The sequence below is a fragment of the Oryx dammah genome, unplaced genomic scaffold (genome assembly GCF_014754425.2).
Source record: "Oryx dammah isolate SB20612 unplaced genomic scaffold, SCBI_Odam_1.1 HiC_scaffold_9, whole genome shotgun sequence".
In the NCBI taxonomy this organism is placed as follows: domain Eukaryota; kingdom Metazoa; phylum Chordata; class Mammalia; order Artiodactyla; family Bovidae; genus Oryx; species Oryx dammah.
The window spans coordinates 9,964,785-9,986,903 of record NW_024070193.1 but is presented as its reverse complement, the minus strand read 5'-3'; the positions used below and the strand labels follow the sequence as shown (position 1 = coordinate 9,986,903).

At 60.5% G+C, this 22,119-nt stretch overlaps 1 protein-coding gene across 1 annotated transcript in view; it reads right to left on the bottom strand.

Moving 5' to 3' along the window:
• Positions 1-1,323: 1,323 nt before the first annotated feature.
• Positions 1,324-22,119, bottom strand: part of BSN (bassoon presynaptic cytomatrix protein) — a 78,421-nt gene continuing 57,625 nt past the window's right edge. Inside the window, exons 7-14 of the mRNA XM_040247281.1 lie at positions 15,061-21,702; positions 10,898-12,989; positions 9,793-10,583; positions 9,568-9,667; positions 8,919-9,050; positions 8,608-8,662; positions 8,181-8,273; positions 1,324-5,318 (exon numbers count right to left, since the gene is read on the bottom strand). Of these exons, the coding sequence (XP_040103215.1) occupies positions 8,622-8,662; positions 8,919-9,050; positions 9,568-9,667; positions 9,793-10,583; positions 10,898-12,989; positions 15,061-21,702 (9,798 nt within the window). The 3' untranslated portion in view covers positions 1,324-5,318; positions 8,181-8,273; positions 8,608-8,621. The remainder of the gene's footprint in view (positions 5,319-8,180; positions 8,274-8,607; positions 8,663-8,918; positions 9,051-9,567; positions 9,668-9,792; positions 10,584-10,897; positions 12,990-15,060; positions 21,703-22,119) is intronic.

Genomic DNA, 22,119 nt, shown 5'->3' with positions numbered 1-22,119 from the left:
TACAGGCTCCCCCCAGAACCAGAGTCCTTCCTGTGGAATGAGAAACCTGGGCAAGAAGGCTCCCTCAGGACACTGGCATTGGACAGGGCAGGTTACCATGGCAGGAGAGGCTGGCCAGTTGTCAAACCAGAAGCAATGGATGTCTCCTGAGCTTGGCTGGAGCCAAGGACCCTGGCTTCCTCAGGACCCTGGGTCCCTGTGCCCTGCCTTGCCTGTGACTCAGATCCCACTTGACTGGCCTGCAGCTTCCCCTTCCCCATCCGACTAGTCAGGTAAAAACTTTCCATTTTCTGAGGCCACTTATTTGTGAGCATCCATAGGTGCAGGCCTGTTAAGGCCAGAACTGGGAGCAGAAAGAGTGGCCCCAGCCACCCATCTGGGTGGAAAGTTGGAAATGAGGATGTTCATTACAGCGTTGTTTACAACAGGAAAACTGGGAACATAGTGCCCGTATTTGAGGGCACTTTCAGCAGCCTGGCTGTAAACTCATGGTGCAGCTCTCTGGAGGCGCAGCATTGGAGGATGAACATCTAAGTATCTGGAATGAACATGTAGAAATAAACAGGATGCTAGAAAACAGGGGCTGCTGTATCTTCTGGCTCTGCTTAAAATGAAAAACACAGGAAGGAAAGACATGCATCAAGATACTAACTTTGAGGAAGGCCAGAGGTGAGGCTGATACTCTTTTCACTTATCTGTGTTTTTAAACATTTCTAGAAGCTCAGGGTTACTTTGATAAGAAGGCTTTCCTAGTCTGCGGAAGGACTAAGATCTAGTAGCCCCCAAGAGTTTGGGGGTTGGAGTGGACACAGCCAAGGCAGACAGGTGTAGGGCTTGTTGGCAGCACCAGGGGGCAGCACCTGCTCACTTGAGTCCCCAGGAACCAGGCCCCAGAAAAGTGTGTACCCCAGACACTCGCAGACTGTGGAGGTACCCTCAACAGTCTTCCCTTGAGGCAGGGTAGGTGGGAGGGAGGGGATATATGTATACTTATAGCTGATTCACCTTGTTGTATAGCAGAAACTAACACAACACTATAAAGTAATTAAACCCCAATTTAAAAAAACTTAAAATATATATATTAACAAGTCTGCCCAGTGAACTAACTGCTCTCTTCAGGTTCAAGCATTAAACTTGCCTTTGTGGAGGGACCCACCGTCTTTGGCCAGATTGCTGTGAGCTCTGCCCTGGCCTTGCTGGTACTTCCGCAACGTTGCCTTCTCATTCTTTCCCTTTAACCGTGAAAACATGGGGCTGTCACAGTTGGGGGATTTGTTCCTCTGTCTGCGCCTGCCCATTTCAGAAACCATCCCAGAGACAGTCTGTAGGTTGTTTATATCAAGTCCTTTTATTCTGATGCCACAGAATTACCTTGTCACAATACAGGGGAGGGACACTGAAGTACCACGAGTTCTCACAGAGCACAGAGGACGGCACATGGTTCACAAGGTCACGTGAAGGACTCGGGTCATTGCACTTACAACTGTAAACTTGTTTGTTTGACTTTGTACAGCACTCTTCCCCCCTCAAAGAAAGGAGAAGGAAAGAAGGGGAGAGAGGAAAGAAGGGAAGCAGAGGGAAGGCATGTGTTGGGGGGGGTGGAGCCAAAACAAGACATAGAAGCTAGCAGAGGAAAGGCGTGGGGCGGCCACCGCCCTCCAGGGCGCTGCTCTAAGAGAGGACGGGCTTATTGGGTCCCAGAGGCCAAGTGAGGCGGACACGCACACACACACACACTCACACGCTTATTCACATGTGCATACGCACGATAACCTCACGACTCCCCTGGCTCTCCCGTGCCCCCCAGCGCACACGCACCAGGGCTGCTGGTACCCAGGGAACAGAAGTGATGTCTCTGAGGCGTTGCAGTTGGTCAGGCCTGTCCCTCTGACCCTGCCGGAGTCCATGATGACAAGTATTTACAGAGTGGGGGGAGGGGGCATGAGGGCAAGGGAGGGGCCAACAGGCCAGGGCCTTGTTGCCATGGCAAAGGATTGGCCTGGAAAACTCCCCACAGGCTCCAGAAGACAGGACATAGTTGCTGCCACTGCTGCCTCTCACCATGGGCCCTGAGACCACAGTCTCTTCCCAAGGACTAAGCGATGGTGGGGCAGGGGTTGTTGCTGTGAACGCATCGGGCCCTGAAGTAGACAGAGGAGGCAGTGCCCTTACTCATGACACTGGGGCAGGGGAGGGTATAGAGAAGGCCTGGACTGCTTTCCAGAGACATCCCCTTGCCTGTGTGGAGATGTGCTTGGTGCTCCCCAGCACCCAAGGCATCGAACGCTGGTCTCTCAGCCTCTGGTCCCTGGAGTCACAGCTGTATCTACACAAGGGCCACATGCCTGTGGCCCAGAGGCCTGCTCCAGCCACCTTCACAAGGGGGTGACGGTACAGATGTGTCCTGTGGATATGCTGGGGGTGGGGTGGGGAGTGGCAGATGTCAGAAATGTCCAACTCAGAGAGCTTGACCAGAAAGAAGGTTTGCTGAAAAGTCAATGCGTGAGAAACTAGCCTTGAAACTGGCCTTGATGGAGGTTGGCCTGCTGTCATCTCCTTGCCTAGTTCCCCGCTTCTGGACCCGTCCCTTGGCCTTCTGTGGGGAGGCTCACGGCATTAGTCCCTCACATACGTATCCAGCCACTAGGCACACCTCACAAAAACCTGGCCCTGGGTGGTCAGAGGGGCCAGATGATGGCCTCCCTCAGCCCTTGCACAGATGGCCTCACATAGCCCAGGCCTGCTCTCTGCAATGAGGCAGGTGTCCAGTTGGATGGGTGAAGCCCAAATCCAGAAGGGTGGGGCCTGGGCCCAACGAAGTGGGTAACAGCCTATCTCATCCACAGCTGCCAGAGGTGGGCCAGGATCCCTCTCTGAAAGGGCTTGTAGACCTTACTGGAAAGGACACATGCAGAGCCCTGAGAAATGCATGGTGCAAATTCTGGAGGAAGGCCAGGTCTGGAGGGGTTGGGTGCCTGCTGCACGCTTGGCTCAGTCATGAGCAGTGGGATGCTGGGGTTCCAGAGATGGGGGCTGGTGGGGCGTTTAGGTCCTGGGGACAGACGCAGAGAGCGTCACCACAGAACCTTCTGGAAGTCTTGTTATTGAGATGCTTCCCAAAAATCTCTGCTTGAAGCCACTGTCTATGGGAACACCCACTCTGATGCAAAGTGACTCTGTCAGCGGTCCATACCACAAACGCAAAGGTCCAGCCCTTCCTGAGCACCCTCTGGCCTCCGGTCCTGGCCTAGATCTCCTGGCTCACAGACCCTGGAGCTTACAAGCCAGAGGAGAGGCCCAGAGCAGGCACAGTCAGGAGCTGGGGTCCTAGGACACAGGCAGACCCCACTCTTGTCTTCTGTCTCTCTGGCTGCAGAGGCAGCCCAGCTCTGCCCTCGAACACTGCCCCGCTGGGAAGGGGCAGCCAGATGTCTCTGGCTCAGGGCCAGGGTAAGGGCGGGGGGCAACTTACAGATGGAAATCCCACAGCCAATCTTCCAAATGCTCACGTGCACACATCCTGTGTGGGCTCCCACCGTGTGTCTCCCTGGAGACGTCTTGGTCAGAGAAACCCGCAGGGTGTGTGGGGCCTTGTACTGCCGGGCCCATGGCCTGGCATGCTCAGGCAGCAATTCCGGCTGTCCTCACTAGCTCTGCAGAAGTCAGCTAGAAGCACTCCTGAAGGAGGGGGTCTGAGACAAAAAAGAACTCCAAGCAAGAGGGTAGAGCATTTAAAATGGATGAGATCGTGCAAAGAGGCTGCGAGCTGTGCATGCTCTGCTGCGGGACCGGCGGTGACTTGCTTGGCAGCAGCGAGTCCTGCCACAGGTCGAACATGCCACAGACTGAGAACTTCACACACACGGTGGGAGCGGGGGAGGGGGAGAGGAGCAAGGGGTCGGATATGAGCTGATCTATCCAGTTTCTCAATTGCATCTTCGCAATTAACTCCTTATACATAACACGGAATTTAATAAATATTAACAGTTGTCTTTGAGGGTTTATATTTCATTGCATAGAACGTTAGAGATGAGACTTGCGGCTGTGCCCAAGACGAATGGAGGCCCCAGACGGAAGGGCCTCGGGGAGGAGCCCCGCCCAGTCCACTGGGGTGGATTGGACGGCGCCACCCACCCCAGCACAGGGCTCTGGGCCCTTCCCTCGCTCGGCTGGCAGAAGCCCTGGCCCCTCTGCTCTGAGCACGTCCACTGGTGATGGCTTAAGAAGGACTGGAGTTCCACGGTAAACAGAGGCGGGCTGAGGGGCCTCCCTAGACCCCGCCCTGGGCTTGTGCTCTTGGTGGCCTGCTGCCCACTATTGCTTCTTAGTCAACATTCTCCCTGTGCTGAGCAGGGGCAGAGCAAAGAGGAGACCAAACCATCAGTCACAAGGTGGTGGTGAAGGGGAGAGGCAAGGAGGTGAGCCGAGAGAGGGAAGAGAGAAAGGAGGGGTGGGGGGAGAAACGAAAGAACAATGTTTATGAGGTATACACTTAAATCAAACTGAAATGATTAAGGCTGTTCTTGAAATCAAAAGAAATCCCCAGGTGTACGAACGAGGAGCCGGCTGGTGGAGACAGTGGAGGGGCCGCTGGGATGCTCATGATGACTCGGGGGAATGGCTTTGAAGATGGCAGCGGGCATGCTAGCACGCGGCCGCCCACAGGATGGGAGAAGCCTCAGCCGGCGCCCACGCTGCTTTTCGGTGCTATGGCCTCTGATTTCAGTGATGAGACAGTGTTAGGTCCTAACGTTTGTAAAGTTCTCCCAATCCCATGCTAGCCATGTGGACGCCTGCTCGTGTCACCCAGAGGGCAGGGTGAGGGGAGGGCAGGCCCCTGTGGCCACGGAGGGATCTGGGCCAGCTGGAATGTGAATGAAACGGAGCCTGGGGCCCCCAGCCCTCGGTCAAAGCCCCTCTCCAAGGCTGTGGAAAAACTTCTGGCATGGTGGAGGGAGGGCAGCATCCGTCAAAAACAGGCAGCGTGTGCCCCAACTCTGTGTATAACGCATTGGAGGCCGGGCCGGCCGGGCCGCGGAGGGCAGCTATGGGAAGAGCAGCAAAACTGCCATGTGGCAGGGTCTCCAGAGGGTATTCCTCCCTCCCACCGATGGCTGCGCCTTGACGGTGGTGCCCGGAGGAGAGCAGGGTCTCTGGGAAGACAGTCACGGGTACCCGGGTCCAGTGGTCCCACGTGACCAGCACAGGCTTCACCCCGGCAGCTGCTGTTAGAAAACATCCTGTCCTCAATTGAGGCCCGACAGCCACGTCCCACCTTGTGTGAGTCTTTGGGCTGACGGTTTGTCAGATTGTAGATGCTTGGAGGAGAAAAGGAGGAAGGAGAGAGGGAAAAAGGAAAGAGAAAAATTTGGTCAAGCACCATGGACAGCTGCCTCCCACCCGCCCTCCTTCCAGCTGTTGGCCACAGGCTGATGGCCTGGCTCCTCTGCACCCACGGGCTCCCAGCCCCACTGAGGCGGAGGAGATGGGTACTGGGGCAGGTTTGAGTTCGTAAAGAGAAGGTCAGGAAGAAAGAAGAATCAGGTTGGCCAGGAAGGGACACTTCTTTAACACAAGTTGCTTCATATATGTCTATTATATATAATCTCCAGTATGTGTGAATTTATCTGTATTGAGAGAGTCTGTGTTGTGCTATTTTGTTACTGTAAAGTTAAATCGGCCATTTCTGAGACAGCTTTGGTTTCCAAAAAAAAAAAAAAAGAATGGTGTCCTTTGACTGATTAATACTAGCAAATAAGCAATAAAATGTGGCTCTGAAAATAATAACACTGAAGAAACAATACTCTGATTTGATGTACAGTCAATGGCACTTCATGAGAATCCTTAACAACATGGTACTTAAAGCCATGATGTGCTTTAAAAGATACACAGTTGTGGTTTTGCTTGGCACATTCATCTCTGTCAAATCCTTCCCTTATCACATCTTAAAATCTATTACATTAAAAATATTACTCAAACAAAAATGTGCACGCACGCTCTCATCTATAATGGCAATTTTAAATACACGGTGCACCTTTGTTATTTGTAAACTTTGAAACAAATAAACTTATTTTTTAAAAAATTTAAAAAAAACGAATGAGGGAAATGTGGTTTTGTTTAAAATGACGAGCCTCTCCCAGCCCACTTCTGAAATCTCCACAAAAGGCACCAGGAGACGGACACTCACAGCAGCGCTGACCACTTGGCCCGATCAGCCAGATGCCAGACTTTGAGGGAGACCCCTTGAAGTCCACAGTCAGTGGCCTCAGTGGCCCATGAGCGTCACGGGGCAGAACATGGGATGAAGCCACGCTAGTGGCTCCTTTTGCTCCCCAGTGACACAGCCTTGACCCTACACCCAAGGCAGATCCTGCCGTGGGCCTGCTCCCGAGCTGCCCCAACCTCCCCTCCCTTCAGCACAACTTCCCATTTCACCTCTGTTCCAGGGCAACTCAGAGAAAACATGTGGTGGAGCAGGAAGGTGGCAGGGAGTCCGCTGCCCTGGGGGTGAAGGCGGGATGAATGCTGGAGCGCTGCACTGTAGTCTCCTTAGAACAAATTCTGGGCTCTCCACTTTGGCCTGCAAAGCCCAGCCCAGCTGGCTCCTCCGACTACACCCTTGGACATCTCTCCCCTCCTCTATGGCTCTGGCTGTGCTGGCCTTCTGTCTGTCCCCGAAGTCTATCTGTTTCATTGGAGGCTCTGCAGCTGCCGTTCCCTCACCTGGGCCCATTCCACAGCAGCCTCTTCTCCCTGCTTGAGCCTTACCTGTCACTGACCACCTTCTCTAGAGTAGACCCCTCTGAGCCATAACTGCCTCACTGGCTTTAGAACACTTAAAACCTTCAGAAATTCCTTTTATTTTTTTTAAAGACTTTTTTATAGATTCATATGCTTCTCATTTTTGAAAATATTTTTTTACTTAAGGACTCAATTTCATTTTATTTAATATTTTTGGCCATGCTCTGTGGCATGTGGGATCTTAGTTCCTTGACCAGGGATCAAACACGCACCCCCTGCATTGGAAGTGGAGAGTCTTAACCACTGGACCTCCAGGGATATCCCAGAAATTACCTTCTCATCTTATTATTTTTTTTTAACTTATTTCTTCTCTGCCCCTCTTAACGGGCTGCCAGCTTCAGAGGGCAGGGACCTAGTCCTGTTCTCTGCGAGATCCTCAGCACTCTTCAGAACAGGGCCCAGGACCTACTTGTACCTGACAAACACTGAATAAATGGATGGGAACTGGACCTTTCCAGTCTCCCCACTGGTCCTCCAGAGACAGGTGACCCTTTCGATCTCACTCCTTCCTACAAGCAGGCCAGGCCTGGGCAAAGGCCTCGCTGGTCTCAGGGCTTCCTTGTGATTTGATTGTTGAGCGCCTGGCCCTGCTACACACATGCCTGCCCACTGGAGAAGCACCCATACCTCTGTACTCTTAGCAGCAGAAGTGGCAAAGAAGGGGTAGGAAGAGGACCCCAAGGCTATGGAATGCGAGGAGGTGGTCCCTGGTTTTGCACAGAGCAACGTAGACAGCCAGCCTACCCTCCCCACCATCCTGCAAGAGGTACCACTTCCTCCTGCCTGCCCGGAGGCAAGGCCAGGACCAGAGAAGGCTCTAGGTCCAGGCTTCTGATCCTGCTTTGATCACCACAGCCCAGCAAGAGCCAGGCCCCCTCCTGAGGCCCTTCCACTCTCTTCCTGGGCTGACCTGGTCTGGAGCGGAGACTCCTGTCTGGGTGTCCTCCCCTGACTCTGTCCCTTTCCCATCCACCTCTGCGCTCATTCTTCATGTCCCTCTTGCAACTGTGAGGTCAATTTTATTTTGACGTCACATTGAGGACTGCTAACTCTACAGGGTTTGGGGACTCCAGCTTCATCTGAACATCTGGAGCAAAGTGACCAGCACTAGGCCTCAGAGACGGGGCTCTGGAATCAGTGCCCAGTGTATGGAGCCCCAGTTGTGGGGCACAGTTGGTTCTGCCCGGCCCTTTCTTGAGGTTACTACCTGAGTCATCTCAGCCAGCTCAGTTGTTTCTGCCTCCAGGTAGCTGCTGGGCCTGTCCCAGCTGAAGGAAGCTCCCGTAGGCCCCTCCTAGCTCACACTTGCAGAAGCTGGGTCGGCGGCCTGGGCCCTTCACCTCCTCCTCTGCCCAGCCCAGCCTGGTCCTGATACTCACTGTTATACGCAGAGTCCAGAGCTGCGCCCAGGCCTCTGGCTCCAGAGATTTTTCCACAGCAATGATATCATCTCCCTTCATTTCTTCAAGAGCCTGTGAAGTATACACAAGGGAGGGCTGGGAGGAGCTGCACCCTGTGGAACCCCCTACAACCTAATGTCAACGCGTAGCCTTCAGAGCCCTGTCAGGGCTGGGGGTGCTGGAAAAGGACAAAGGGAAGCTGGCCCTGGCTTCCCTTTGCTGGGGATCTCTATTGTATAGGCCCTCTGTGCACAGGGCCCCTCCTCCCCTTCCTCCTCCTACACTCACTGCAGCTCTAACCACATCACCTGCTGCTGAAGACCATGCTCCTCCCAGAAGACCTCCCCCACGTCCAGTGCCTCAGGCCCTTCCCAGGGGAAGGTGGATACAGGAGGTTCATACTCACCCTGCAGGGCATGGTCACCAGAAGGAGGAGAATTTTTTACCAAAAGCAGACACAGCTGTGACACAGGAGAAAGGAGAGAGGTGTCAGGAAAGTGGGCAAGGCTCCCTCCTAATCAAGGCCATTTGGTGCAAAGCCAAGCTCGGTCCGAGGGGCAGGGACTGCCTTAGGACTAACTAGGCAGCAGCAGGCGCGCCCTCGGGCTGGCCCATGCCGAGGTGGCCCAGCCTGGAACCATTCCCCAGACCTGAACTCTGCCACGGTAGGGCCCGTGAGCACCGCCCACCACGGACCCAGCTGTAGGGACTGCTTACCTTCCGTCAGCTTGCCGGCCTGCTCCGCAGCCCCACCGGGGAGGATCTTGGAGAGCACGCTCTCCCCTTCGGCACCTGGCTGGCCAGCAGGAGCCCCTGGGGTCCCTCCAGGCTTGGCTCCAGCCTTCACGCCTAGGGGGAAAGGAGCCACCATGATGAGCCATCCCTGGACCGACTCTTCAGAGTCTGAGCAGGCAAGTAATGGCAACACAGGTGCCCTGTGCAATGAAAGGTGAGGATGATGATGGAGAAATCAAGAGAGGAAGGTAAGAACAGGAAGAAAAGGGGTGTGAAGAAGCAGAAAAAAGAAAGAAGTTGAGGACAATATGGAGCAAGGAAGGGAACGGCAGAGACGAGGGAGGAGGGAGGAGGAAAATAAGGAGTTAGATCGTGGCACTGTGCTCACCAGCCCCTTCCAGGCTCTCCATTCGGAGCTGCCTGGGCCCTAAGTCCCCTGTGCTGGTGACCCATTGGCTAATTCTAACCCCAGGCTCGTTTCTGCTGGGGAGGCCTGCAGTGCTGCACTGGGCACTTCTCAGGAACCAGTGACAGCACGCAGTGTGGGGAAGCTCAGGGTCCCGGTCAGTGCAGGAAGAGGGCAGCCCAGGTACTCTGGGTCATAGCCAAGGGTGCCCAAAGGCAGGCTCACCTGCAGGGCCAGGTCCTGGCGGTGGCTGGGCCTGAGGAGGCCTCCCCTGCTGGGGCGCTTTGGCGGTCCCTTTAGAGCTGTTCGCCTGCTCTGCCCGTGGCTACAAAACAGAACACAGCTGAGCCACTGCCCATCCACTCTGCCCAGCCTGGAACCCAGGGCCTGTCCAAGCTGCTGTCCTAGCATCCACCCTGCAGGGGATCCATGTGCTGGAGCCCTACTTACTGGTCCTGACGGCTGGGGGCCTGTGGCTGTCGGAGGGCCTGCCTGAGGCTTCCCTGCGGGCTGGCTGGCAGGAGAGGCCGGACCCCGGGCAGCTGGTTGGCCCTGCTGCTGCAGCCGCGCCTGCGATGGGGCCTGCTGCAGAGGCTGCAGCCCAAGACCTTGCTGCGGCTGTGGCTGTGTCTGCGGCTGACGCGACGCTGTTGCCGAGGGCATCTGCCTGGATGGCGGTGGCTGGGACGGCTGTGGCCCTGGGGCTGCCTGCCGGCCTTGCGGCTGCGGTTGGGATTCTAGCTTTGGCTGCAGTGCCGCGGGCCCAGGCTGGGCCTGTCGGGAGCCCTTTTTGCTCTCAGAAGAGTGATGGTATGCTGGCTGGGCACGGGATGGCTGTGAGTATTCGGCGGAGCTGGGGTACCCAGGCTGACCTTTCTTCTGCACGGCCGGGGCAGGGCTGGGCTGCGGGTGAGGCCGGGCCTCATGGCGACCCACGTCCCGAACGTGTGGTTTGGCAGCCCGCCGGCTCGGCTCCTCGCCGGCGTGGCGGCCTGAGTGCCGCCCGTGGTCACCGTGGTGTCGGTGTTCCTTGGCTGAGGCGTGCCGGCCCGGGCCACCCTCATCGTGTGGCCACAGGCCCTCCTCGGGGGGCTCATCGTAGTCGTGGTAGCCGTGCCTGGCAGGGCCTCGCTTCTGGGAGGAGGAGGAGACTGCGTGGCCCCCGTGGTGCCTGAACCGGTCAGAGCGGGCATCCCGGGGCTTATCAAACCAGTCTGTCTCCTCCTGGCCCAGGTGATACGCTTCAGAGACCAAAAACAGAACACGATCAACCCCCGGCTGGCCGCAGGGGGCTGGCCCAGCTGAAGCCATGCAAGGAAAACAGAGAGTGGGCCCACAGCCACAAGCGTTAACGCCAGGCCCCCAGCCCCACCCCCCCCCCACCGCTGGGGCCAGGGCGCGGGCGGAGCAGGAGGAAGGGCAGCCAGCAGCAGGGCCCACCAGGTGAGGCACCAGGCCCGGCCCCGCCGGGGCACCTCAGGGCTCAGGACCCCATGGGTAGGCAAGGCCCCCCAGGTGCTGAGCATCCGCAGACATCACCCCCAGCTGCCATTACCTTCGCTGTCGGAAACTACGCAGTGGGAATCATCCAGGATGTAGCCCTCGTCACGCTTATATGAGTGGGACCTCGGTCCCTCCTTGACGTGCTCCTGGACATCGGGCATGGAGTGGCTGGAGCAGAATGGTGGGCAGGTGTCCCCCGGGGGAAGGGGGCCCCCAGCAGGGCGGGGCCGACCCAAGGGGCTGACGGGGCTCTCCTCTTCAGAGGCCTGGCTCCGCATGGGGGGCCGGGTCCGGCCGTGGGCCATGCTCAGAGATGAGGGCTTGGGGCCTGCTTTATGAAGTCGCTCCACAGCCTCCCGTTCCCGATCGTATCCCTTGGCCCGGCCCCCGAAGTCATGGCTGGATAGCTTCTCCCCACTGTATGCAGGTGCCCCCCGGGACCTGCTGCTCCCGCCATACAGGCGGTCATCCTCCTCCGCTGGGTCCCGGCTGGACACCCCATAATACCGCTGCTGCTCATACACGTTCTTCTTGAGCCCATAGGTGATTTCGTCCTGGAACTTCCTTCCCCGAGAAGCCAGGCTACTGCTGACTGCAGAGGAGGGGTAGGAAGCCAGGTCTGACTCCACGTCCTTGGCCTCTTCGATAGGTGAGAACTTGGAGATCTTTTGCTCCATGCCCTGCTTCCGGTGCTTGCTGCGCTTCGAGGGGATGGCAGCTGGGGCCAAGCTCTTAGAAGGGTGCTTGGGCCCCGCAGGGCCTGGACTATACTTGTCCGCTCGAGTGCCGTGTCTGTAGTCACTGTCGCTGTAATAGTGCGTGCTGGCTGGTCGGCCATTGCTCTCCATACCCCGGTGGTGGCCGCTCTTACCACGGGGCTCGTAAGAGTCTTCCTCAGATTCTTCCTCCCCTCTGGTGTAGCAGCAGGGCAGTGCGGACCCCTCGAGGACCCCTGGTTCTCCTGGCTCTTTTGCTGGACGCCCACTGCTGCTCGGCCCCAGGGGCTCCAGTCGCTGGCTCTCGGGGGCAGTGGAGGTGCTGTCCTTGGTCAGTTCACTGATGTCGTCGATCATCACGTAGTTCCGGGGGACAGTCTGCTCCAGGCTGGTGTAGTGTGAGTCAGAGGAGTAGATGGGGGCTGGGCTCAGGCTCACACCGCCACGGTCACTGGCCCGTGGCAGCTCAGGAGCCTTGCCCTGCTCGTAGCTGCTGCTGGCGGTGGGGCCAGGGCCGCTGTAGCTGGTTTCCGACGGGGCTGAAGACATGGCCACGACGGGGCTGGCGATCACCTCGTAGTTAGTGGGCACCTTCTGCTCCAAGTCGGCCAGTGATGTCTGGCGTGGCTTCTGGTGGGGGGTACGGCTGTCAGCTGGGGCTGGGAAAAGGGTGGTCTGTGTGGTTGGCAGGGGCGTCTGGGCTGTATAATGGCCCGGGGGACGAAACGCTTGCTGGCTGGGCAGGCCAGGCTCAGCGGGGTAACTGGTGCCGGGAGGAAAAGCAGGTGCTGGGTATGTGCTGGGACCAGGGTAGGTGGGTGCCTGGTGGGCTGTGAATCCGTTCTGAGTTGGCCCAGCGCTGCCTGCAGGGTACAGCGGCGCTGGAGGTGGGAACCGGGGCGGCTGGAAAGCAGCGGAGCCGGAGGGAGTAGCAGGGGCGGCGGCGGCGGCAGTGACAGGGAACTCCGCGTACTGGCCAGCCGGGGTGGCACAGCCCTGGAGCCGCAGCTGGTTGAGCTCACTGTCCGACAGGTAGTCACGATGCTCGCTGAGACCACGCAAGGGTGGGTAGTCCCGGCCACTCCGGTCTTTGGCCAGAGACTCTTTGCGCTGGGTGATGCCCAGCTCCAGGTACTTGAGCTTGGCGTCGATCTCCTTCTCCTCCTCGTCTAGCTCCGCCTGCTTCTTGCGCAGCTTGGTGGACTCATGCTCCACCAGCCGTAGGTCCCGGTCCAGCTCCCGGAGCAGGCTGGCCTTGGTGGCGGGGACAGCGGTGGGCCCCACCAGCCCACGCTGCAGCAGGCTGGCTGCATACAGCTGCGGGGGAGCAGCCTGGCCAGCCAAGGGCAGGTGAGCCTCCTCTGGAGGGGGGCTGGGCAGTGTCCGCTTCACCTTGCGGACCAGGCCGTTGGGCGGCGGCGCCGACACCTGAGACAGAGGGAAGGGCGGGCAGCACTGAGACCCAAGGTGTGGGTGGCTTGCTGGGGCACAGGGTAGAAGAGCCCTGGCCTGGCTGGGGTCAGTGCCCCGGTTCTCCAGGCAGCCTCAAGGCCTGCCCTGCCCACCCATTGGCCTTGGAAGGAGGGCCTGTGATTGTCTTATGGGCCTTTTCCTTCCCAGAGCTCAGGGCGGTGGAAGGGAAGGAAGGAGCAGAGGCCCCTCTGGCTGATGCCCAGTACGGGCCTGGCCCCCAGGGACTCTGAGAACCCCTGTTCATCTCCAGTGGGCTTATCACCTTCTGCCTCCCACTGAGTGTACTGAGGGCAGGAGAGTACGGGTTTGGCTCTGGGTGTGGGTCTGAGCAGCTGGCAGGGGCCAAGGGCAGCAGAGGGCCATGGATAGGAGTGGAGAAGGTCCTGGGCCCACCAGGTTCCCTAGAGGATCGTGGCCAGGGGTGCGTGCTGACAAGGTCAGGGGCTGCAGGCTCTGAGTCTTTTCTGCTTCCTGCCCTCCTCCTCTCTCAAGTGAAAGGCAGTTCAGCTGCCTGTTCAGTCTCCTCCTCCTGCAGCCCTCTGTCACCCTCTGCCAGGCCATGCTCTCCGCTGGGCCTCAGCTTCCTCCACATCCCTGTCAGCCCCTGCGCTCTGAGGCTGCCAGACCCCTCGAGGGCCTCTGCAGCCGTATCTCTGGCTCCTTGGCTTCCTGGTCGGGGCGCCCTAATGTGTGCTGTGTGGGGCCCTGCTCACCTGCTCATTCTGTGTTGCCGCAAGGTCCACACTGCCAGAAGCTTGGCCCTCCCACTGTCTCTAGCTCCCTGGCCTCTGGGTTTTACAGACCACCCAAATCCCCCAAATACACTGGGGACTGACACTGGACTTCTTACGGTTTATCTTGCCAAGCAACTCTCAACTTGCTTTCAACACATGTCCTAAAAGAAATGCTAATGTGTCCCTAAACCTCAGGACGAAGGGTGGCCTTTGAGGGAATGGAACAAATTTCCCTCTTTGAACTTCTCACGCTGTTGTCCATCGCTTGTCATTTTGATCGCATGCCATGAGTGCTCACGGGAATGCGCCCAGTGCACGGGACCTCTGTGCTGACCCTAGTGTGGAGGTAGGACCCAGCCTCTCTGACCTGTCCTCCCTGCCAGCGCTGACTCTGTATTGCACCCCCTCTCCTCTGGGCTGCATACCCCAGGGCTCTACTCCAAAACCCCACCCATCGAGGCCTCGCCTCTCCCCTCTCTGCATCCTACCCAGAGGTACACCTCACAATGCCTCTGGCTCCTGCAGGCTCTCCCCAGGACCACTGTACAGGCACTTCCTTCAGTCCACCAGCCCACATTCTGCCCAGGAGGCTTCCTAAGATACTCATCTCATCCTGTCTCACCTGCCTGAAACATCCAGAAGCTTCAAGGGCCTTTGAGAAAAGCCCTCCCCTCCTGGCCTGGCATTCAAAGACCTTGGTGTCAGGTCCTAGCCATCCCCATCTTCCCAACACACCACACCCTCTCTCACAGTTCCAGGACATCACTGGCAACTCAAGTCACAGAGAAGGAGCCGCTATCTAGGGGAACAGACAGGTGTGTGAACAGATTCACTGAGGGTTGAATGTGGGCACAGGACAAGATGAGGTATGGGGATGGGCCCTGAAGGGTAGTCCATGGGGCTGGGGCTTTGTGTGGGGCAAGGGGAGCCAGGCTGGAGCTGGGGACTGGGGAGCAGCTCAGCCAGGTCCATGTTACTCATTTTCCCAGGAAAAATCCAGACAAAAGTTTTACACTTGGAGGGGCACAGGCCAGATGGGAGAGCTGAAGTTTCCAGCAGGGTCTGGATGGCCTCGGGGGCCCAAGTGTGATTTTGTCTTTCCCAGGATCACCTTGCTGGGCTGTGGGCTCCACTGGATATGCACCCAATGTGCCTCTGACTCGACTTCTAGCTCTGGGCCTCTGGAGCTGGAGGTGACTCCACTCCCACCCCAGGAGACACCCCTCCCTGTGGGGGCCCCCAGGCTAGGCCGAGACCCCTGTCCCACCCTGGCCCAGCCCCGGTGCCCATACCTGGCTACCCAGTCCCCCCTGGTGCTGGTAGAGGGGGAACCTCTCTTTAGCAGACTCCTCGGCGGTGGGGCTGAGGGGCTTAGGGTCGGACAGGGAGCGCTGCAGGGTCTTCATGGGGCGCGGCAGCGTCTGCTGGCGGAAAGCGCTGTCAGCTGTGAAGTGCTTCTGGGGACTCACGTGAGCCTTGTTCAGCCTCTCACTGGAAGCAAAGGAGGTGTCCAGGAGCCGGTGTGGGGACAGAGGGGAGACTGGTGAGTAGAGGACCTGGGGGGACTTGGGAGGCTGGCGGCTCACGAGCTGAGAGAGGGACTCTGGGGGCAGGTGGGCCTGGTATCCGATCTCCAGGGGATCCGGCTTCTTTTTTTCGAATCTGCCCAGGGGCCCTGGGGTGACGATCTGGATGCCAGGCAGGTAGGGACTGATGGCGGTCGGCCCCATGAGCTGCGGCCCGGCCACGCCCTGGGCTTGCCCCTCTGGCTCCGTCTGGCAGGCCAGGCTCTCGCCGCGCCCAGTCTTCTCGGGTGCCGATATGTACCTGACGATCTCCACCTTGGGGTCGGTGACGGCCGTGATGTGGATGGCTGGAGAAACTCGGGGTAGCTGGTCAGGCTCCGTCTGCACGGAACAGTCGCTGATGGTCTGGATGCCCACGCTGCTCGTGGCCCTCGTGGCGGGGGCAGCAGCAGAGGAGGAGGCCGCGGCATCGTGCTTGCTGTCAGAGCCAGAGTCTGAGTGACGGGAGAGACGGGACCGACGGCGGCGCACAGGCTGCTCCCACTCGGCGCTATCCTCGTCATCGGTCTGCACACTGCAGTCGGCGCTCCGCCGCGCCCGGCGCCGTCGGGTCAGAAGGTAGCGGCCCTCTCCATCCTCCTCGTCCGTCTGCACGCTGCTGTCCGCGATCCTTCTGACCCCACAGGGCTCAGGTGCTGACTCCGGCTCACACACGTCCCGCAGGCGTGGCATGGAGTGCCGCTTCTTGAGGCCACCACTGCGGCCCGCCTCCCACGTTTCCTCTGTCTGCAGCGACATGTCCGAGGCGGAGCTGGGGAGACCGCGGTGGGGCATGGGCTCACGCGGCTGCCCAGACCCCTCGGGCACGGCGATGAAGGCTGCATGGGTCAGGGGTGGCCAGTACTGGCCGTTCTGGGCTAGCTCTGGGACGGCCGGGGGCGGCCCTCTGCCAGGTGCCTCACAGGCCATGGGGAAGGGCGGCTTCTGCCGCTGCTTCTGTTCCTCCAGCTGCTGCTGCAGCTGCTGCTGCAGCTGCTGGATCTGCTCCAGCTGCAGGCGCTGTTGGGCCAGCTGCTCCCGCTGCAGGGCAAACTGCGCCTGCCGCTCCTCCTGCTGCTGCTGCAGCACATGGTGCTTGAGGGTCTGCAGCTCCCGAAGCTCCCGCTGCACCAGCAGCTGCTCCTCCTCGCGGTGCCGTTGCAGCTCCACGCGCTCCCGCTCCAGCTCCTCCTGTAGCCGCAGCTGCCGCAGCTTTTCCAGCTCCACCCGCTCTCGCTCCAGCTGCAGCAGCTGCTCCTGCTGCTTCCGCTGCCTCTCCTCCGGCAAGGCATCCTCCTTCTCGAGCCCCGGCCGGCCCAGGGCCCCGCCACCACCGCCAGGAGTGGCTTCTCCCAGCGGCTTCTGGCCCGCCCCCAGGGCTGGGGCTGCTCCCGTCTCCTTGGCGGCAGCAGGGGGTGCTGTGGAAAGGGGTTCTTCCCGAGCAGCCCCGGCAGGCAGCTCCGGCCTGGGGGGCCCCCCAGTCCCTGGGGCCTTGGCAGCAGCCGGCTTCCCCAGATAGACAGGACCCTCAGTGGGTGGAACACTGGCAGGGGTGGGGAATCTGCTTGGTACAGGGTATCGGTACAGCCCCGTGGGCCCGAGAGGTATGCGCGGGGCGATCACAGGCATGCGCGTCAGGCTGGCAAGAGGCACGGCTGCGACTCCACCGGGTGGGTAAGGCCTGTACATGCCACGCACCATGGGCCGCAGGACTGAGGCAGGCTGTGTGGTGATGGGCAGCGTTGCAGCGATGGGAGTATTGATGGTCGAGTAGATCATGCCATCGGCCGCCCGCACGGTGGCTGTGGATGGCAGCAGCTGTCTGACAGCTGCAGCCTGGCCAGCTGTAGGCCGGTACTGGGCCAGGTTTCCAGGACTCCCCTGGCCCTCTGGGAAGGTGGGGTTCCCAAGGAGGCCAGGTCTCAGGGGAGCCAGGCCCTGTGGGGCACTGAGCCCAGGCTGGGGCTGATACTGCATGAGGTCGGGGCCCCCACCACCGCTGCCGTGCCTCCCTCCGTACTGGTCCATGGAGTTGAGGGCCGCGCACATACGGCTTATCTCACGCGCCGTGGTGGCGCTGTACTGGGCCAGGCTGGCCTCCTGGAAGCCAGCTGCATCTCCCCGTGGGCCATACCTGTGGTCTGAGTAGATGTTTGACACTGAGCTGTAGCGCCGCATGGGAAGCGGATGAGTCAAAAGGTCTGTGGGGTGACGCAGGTCAGTGAATGAACCGTACTGCAAGCCCTGCCCAAGGTAGCGGCCATCTGCAAAGCCCAGGCTGTAGGAGTGCTTCAGGGAGCTGAGGTCCATGGCCGAGTCTCGCCCTGGGCCCTGGAAGAGCTGCCCAAACCTGTGGGCGTGGTAGTTGAGGCTGGCCTCAGCCAGATTGGTGTCGGACATAGAGGAGTATAGCCTGCCGGGGAGGCCCTGTGGGTAGGGCCTCTGCTCTTCGTGGGGGCCGGGTCCCCCAATCACCTGCGCCTGGTAGGTGGGGGGCTCAGGAGGTTCCGGGTCCCGGGGACTGTAAAAGGGGCCGCTGCTTTGGCCAGGTGGGGCAACTTCTGCCATGCTCCTCTCAGGTGCGCTTGGGGCAGCGCGGAAGCTGCCCGTGCAGCTGCTGCCAAAGGGGAACTTGTAGACCATGTCGCAGCATGCCAGCTGGCTCTCAGGCCTCATTCCCGTGAGGTCCAGGGCCCCTGCCGGCTCCTCTGGGAGCAGTGTGCTCACGGTGCCTGCTGCACCTTCGCCCACCTGCACCACCACCGTGTGCGGCTTCCTGGCACCTGGCAGGGCATGCGACCGCAGCTCGGTAGGGGCGGCCCGATGGGGTTCGGTACCGGGCTCTGGCACTGGGCCCGACTTGAGGCCAATACTCTGGGCCGGGCCCACCTGAGTGATCAAAACGTCCCTTCTGGCCAGAGGTGCTACCTGGTTGGACAGGTTATACCTGGCAAACTTAGTCTCCCGGGGTCTTCCCCGAGGCCCACCACGATATGGCGCGGTCTGGACGGCCTGCTCTACCTGCTTGACCTGGGCCAGGCACACTGGGCTCCCTGCACCCTGGCCAAAGTCAAGCCGGCTCTGGAAGGGGTCTCCATAGACCACAGGCTGCTTCTGCTGAGCCATGAGCACAGAGGAGGCCATGGTGATGCTCACGGTGGTGGCGGTGCTGAGGAAGGCATGTGTCTGCTCCTGGGCATTGAGGTTGATCACCAGAGGCTGCACAGCAGTTGACTGGCGTCCCGGGATTGGATCCAGAGCCAGGCCATACTTCCTCGCTTCCACGGCCAGAGAGGTCAGGTCCATGCCCTGGTCAGTGAGGATGATGGGCGTGGGCTTGACGGCGGTGCGAAGGTCTACCACGGCACTGCCTGGGGGCCTGGGGCCGGGCTCAACCCTGGACGTTCCAGGGACGGAGGAGATCCGGCACAAGGAGATGTTCTCAGCAGGCAGGGCGCCCCAGCCATACACTGCCAGAGGCCCATCTGCACCAGCGCTGGGTGCCCGTGGGAAGCCAGGGGGCCCAGGCGGCTCGGGGGGCTGAGACCCACTTGGAGGTGTTGTCTGGCTGTAGCTGTGGGTGGTGGGCTGGGTGTCAACAGGTGAGCACACTGGGGAAGTGGAGGCACTGGCATGGACCATCTTGGTCTGGCTGGAGGCATCTGATGCCAGGGTGATAACCATGAATGGGCCATCCTGAGAGGATTGCTGCCATACCAGGCGAGGCGTGCTGGGTCGGTGTGGCGTTTGTGTGCCCTGAGCCACCGTGGGTGTCGGTGCAGGGGCACCAGGGCTCCGTGGCGTGTCTGAGGCAGGGGTCGGGCTTGGCGTCTGTGTAGAGAACTCCGCGGTGGCCCTTGGGCCCAGCTTGCCAGGGGAGAATGTGGGACTCTCTGAGGGAGAAGATGGAGAGAGAGGGGGGCTGGAGCTCACAAAGTAGGGATATCCCCGGGAGGTCTGTGGGGGGCCACTCTCACCCTCACTCATGCCCAGGGGCTTCTCTCTGGTAGCCCGCCCACTGGCAGCTGGGCCAAGGGGGGCCTGGGGTAGCTCCTCAGTTTGAGACCCATAGTTTGCAGTGGCCGGGCTCTGTCCATAACCATGGCCAGTGAAAGAGGGTGAAGGGCTACGCTCTGAGGCTGCTGGGGAAGTCGGAGCCATGTACCCTCGTGGCAGGCCAGCTGGACCAGGGGTCACAGCCATGGAGGCCGAGGCCCCGAGGCCCTGGGCAAAGCCTATGCCTACTTCCTTGGAGGTGGAGCTGGGGGAGGCAGGAGCGCTGTGCAGCTTGACGGGGTCCTGAGGCTCCTTGGCAAAATGCTGAGTCACACGGACATCAGGGATGACTCGGCCCCCACTGCTGTCTGAGGTGGTGGAAGTGGCGAAAGACACGGGGGCAGCGAGCTGGGTGGGACTGGTACCAGGGGTGAGTGGGCCACCATTCTGTTTCATCGGGTCCATGTACGCGCTCTCGGCGTCCAGAAACTGCTTCTCCTTCTTCTTGTCCTCAGCAAAAGCCAGGTCCCGCGAGGAGGCCTGGTGCATTCGGGCAATGCTCTGGGACGTCTGGAGGATCTCCTGGTACACGGCTGCTCCCAGGCCGGCTGGCGTGCCCTCTGCGGCCGGCTGAGCAACCCCGCCGTAGTCATGGTCTGGGCTGTCCTGGTATTCAAAGGAACCCTGGGCCCGGGGAGTTGCGGGCTGAGAGGGACCACTGTGGGGCCCGCGGCCCCCTGCCGCCTGGCCCTGTTGCCGCTGGAGCAGCTCGGCCTTCCGCATCATCTCCTCGTAGGCCTCCTCAGCGCTCTTGAGGGGCCGGCCGGAGCTGGGGGTTGTGGCGCTGCCCGAGGGGGTCTCGGTTGGAGAGTAGAGGGACATGAAGGTGGGCAGGTTGTACTCGCTGCCCGACTTGTAGAGCCGGCCGGGGCCCCCCTCCGGGGCCTCAGCCTCCGAGTCGAGGGAAGGTGAGGGCGAGTACTCGGAACAGGAGGAGCGCTGGAGCTCCTCCATCTCGGCCGCCTGCCTCAGCTCCTCCGTGGGCGAGGCGTCCTCGATGGGTGACAGGTTGCTGGGGGGGGTCTTTGAGCGCTCGCGCCGCCGCTGGGCCCGCAGCTCCTCCTTGTCCCGCCGGGTCTTGCGGGCCGTGCTGCGGATGCGCTGCTGCTCCACCTCCCGCATCTTCTCCTGCTCCCGCAGCAGCTCCTCCTCCTCCCGCAGCTCCTCCTCCTCCGAAGAGTCCTCGATGGTGGGCAGCAGGGGCCCGTGCGAGCGGTGCCGGGCCTTGCGCTGCTGCTTGGCCTCCTCCAGCCGCTGCCGGCGGCTGGGGCTGCTGTCGCTGTCCTCCTCCAGCGAGGACAGGGAAGTGGGCGAGGTGCCCGACGTGTAGCTGGGTGTGGAGGCCGGCAGCGTGGATGAGTGCTCCCCGCGGGAGCGGTCCTCAGGCGAGCCCGTCAGGCTCTCCATCTCCAGCTCAGGCTCCCGGTCCAGGCTGGGGTCGGGGCCTGGGCCCATGTCCAGCTCATGGCTGTAGCTGCCCGTGCTATTGAGCTCAATGGTCTTGAAGCGGCGGAGCCCACCCTGCAGGGCCCCAGCAGTGCCGTCCACGTCCTCTGCGGGGCCTCCCTCAGACAGCAGCTCCTCATAGCCCGTGGTGGCGTTGTGGGGCAGGCGCCTCTTGGGCAGTGCTCCTGGCTCTTGGCTGGACTCGGGCCGGGGCCGGGGGCTGCCCTTTTGGGAGGCGTGTTTGGCCAGGCCAGGTCCGGCAGGGGCGGCCTCGTCCTCCTCCAGGTTGTCTTCCTCGGCGCTCATCTCCAGGATCTGCCGCCGCATGAACTCCTCATCGGTCAGGTCTGCCGCCCGGGCCGGGGGCTGGGGCGGGAGTGGGGACAGGCCGCCTTCGCTGCTGTCCTCCACGTAGTCGTGCCTCAGCTGGCTCCCGAAGTCGTCAGAGGACTCTGCTGCGTCCTGCTGCTCCCCCCGGCGCCCCCACTCTGTGGACTCTTCTTCCTCCTCCAGGATCTCCTCCAGCTCCTCGTCGGAGTTGAAGGCCTCGGGCATGATGGACAAAGAGCGGGGCCGCCGCTTCTGCTCCTCGGCACTGCCGCTCGGCGGCCTGCTCCGCTCACCACTGGGCGCCGGGCCCTGGGCCTCCAGCGAAGGCCGCATGCTGCTCCCTACCTTGTGGAGTTCCGAGGGGCTGGGCGGGCGGGGCCCCGTCACCCCGGCACTGTCCAGCTGCTCCATCTCCTGCCGCACAATACCAGTGATCTCGCTCTGCGAGCTGGAGATGCCATCGGAGGAATAGCCTGTGTCGCTGAGGCTCTGTGGGCTCCGAGACAGGTCCTGAGAGTAAGGCTTGCCCCCAGGCTCCTACAGTGGGCAAGAAGCAGATGCTGACTGCCAATGGCAGACGGCTCCTGGGGGAGCCCCAGCCTCTCTGTCAACCCCCGGGGCCCTAGGGAGGGGGTGCCTCCACTCCTGGGGGAATCAGGGCCCACCACCCACTCCATTGCTCTGGAGTTGCATAACTCACAGGTTCCATGTCAAACCACAAGCATCCCTAAGTTCTCAAAGAGAAGTGTTACTAGATCTAATGGTAGCAAAGACGCAACAAAGCATCTAAAAAGGTGTCCAACACAGGCTCAGCCTAGAACTCACAGGCTCCAGGCCCACCATGCCTCATCAAGGCGGTCCTGCTGTCCTCTCTAGCCCAAAGAGCCGTCCCAGGTCCACATCCCAGTCCTGCGGGGAGCTAAACCCTTCTCCACACTCCCCTGCCTGAAAGCC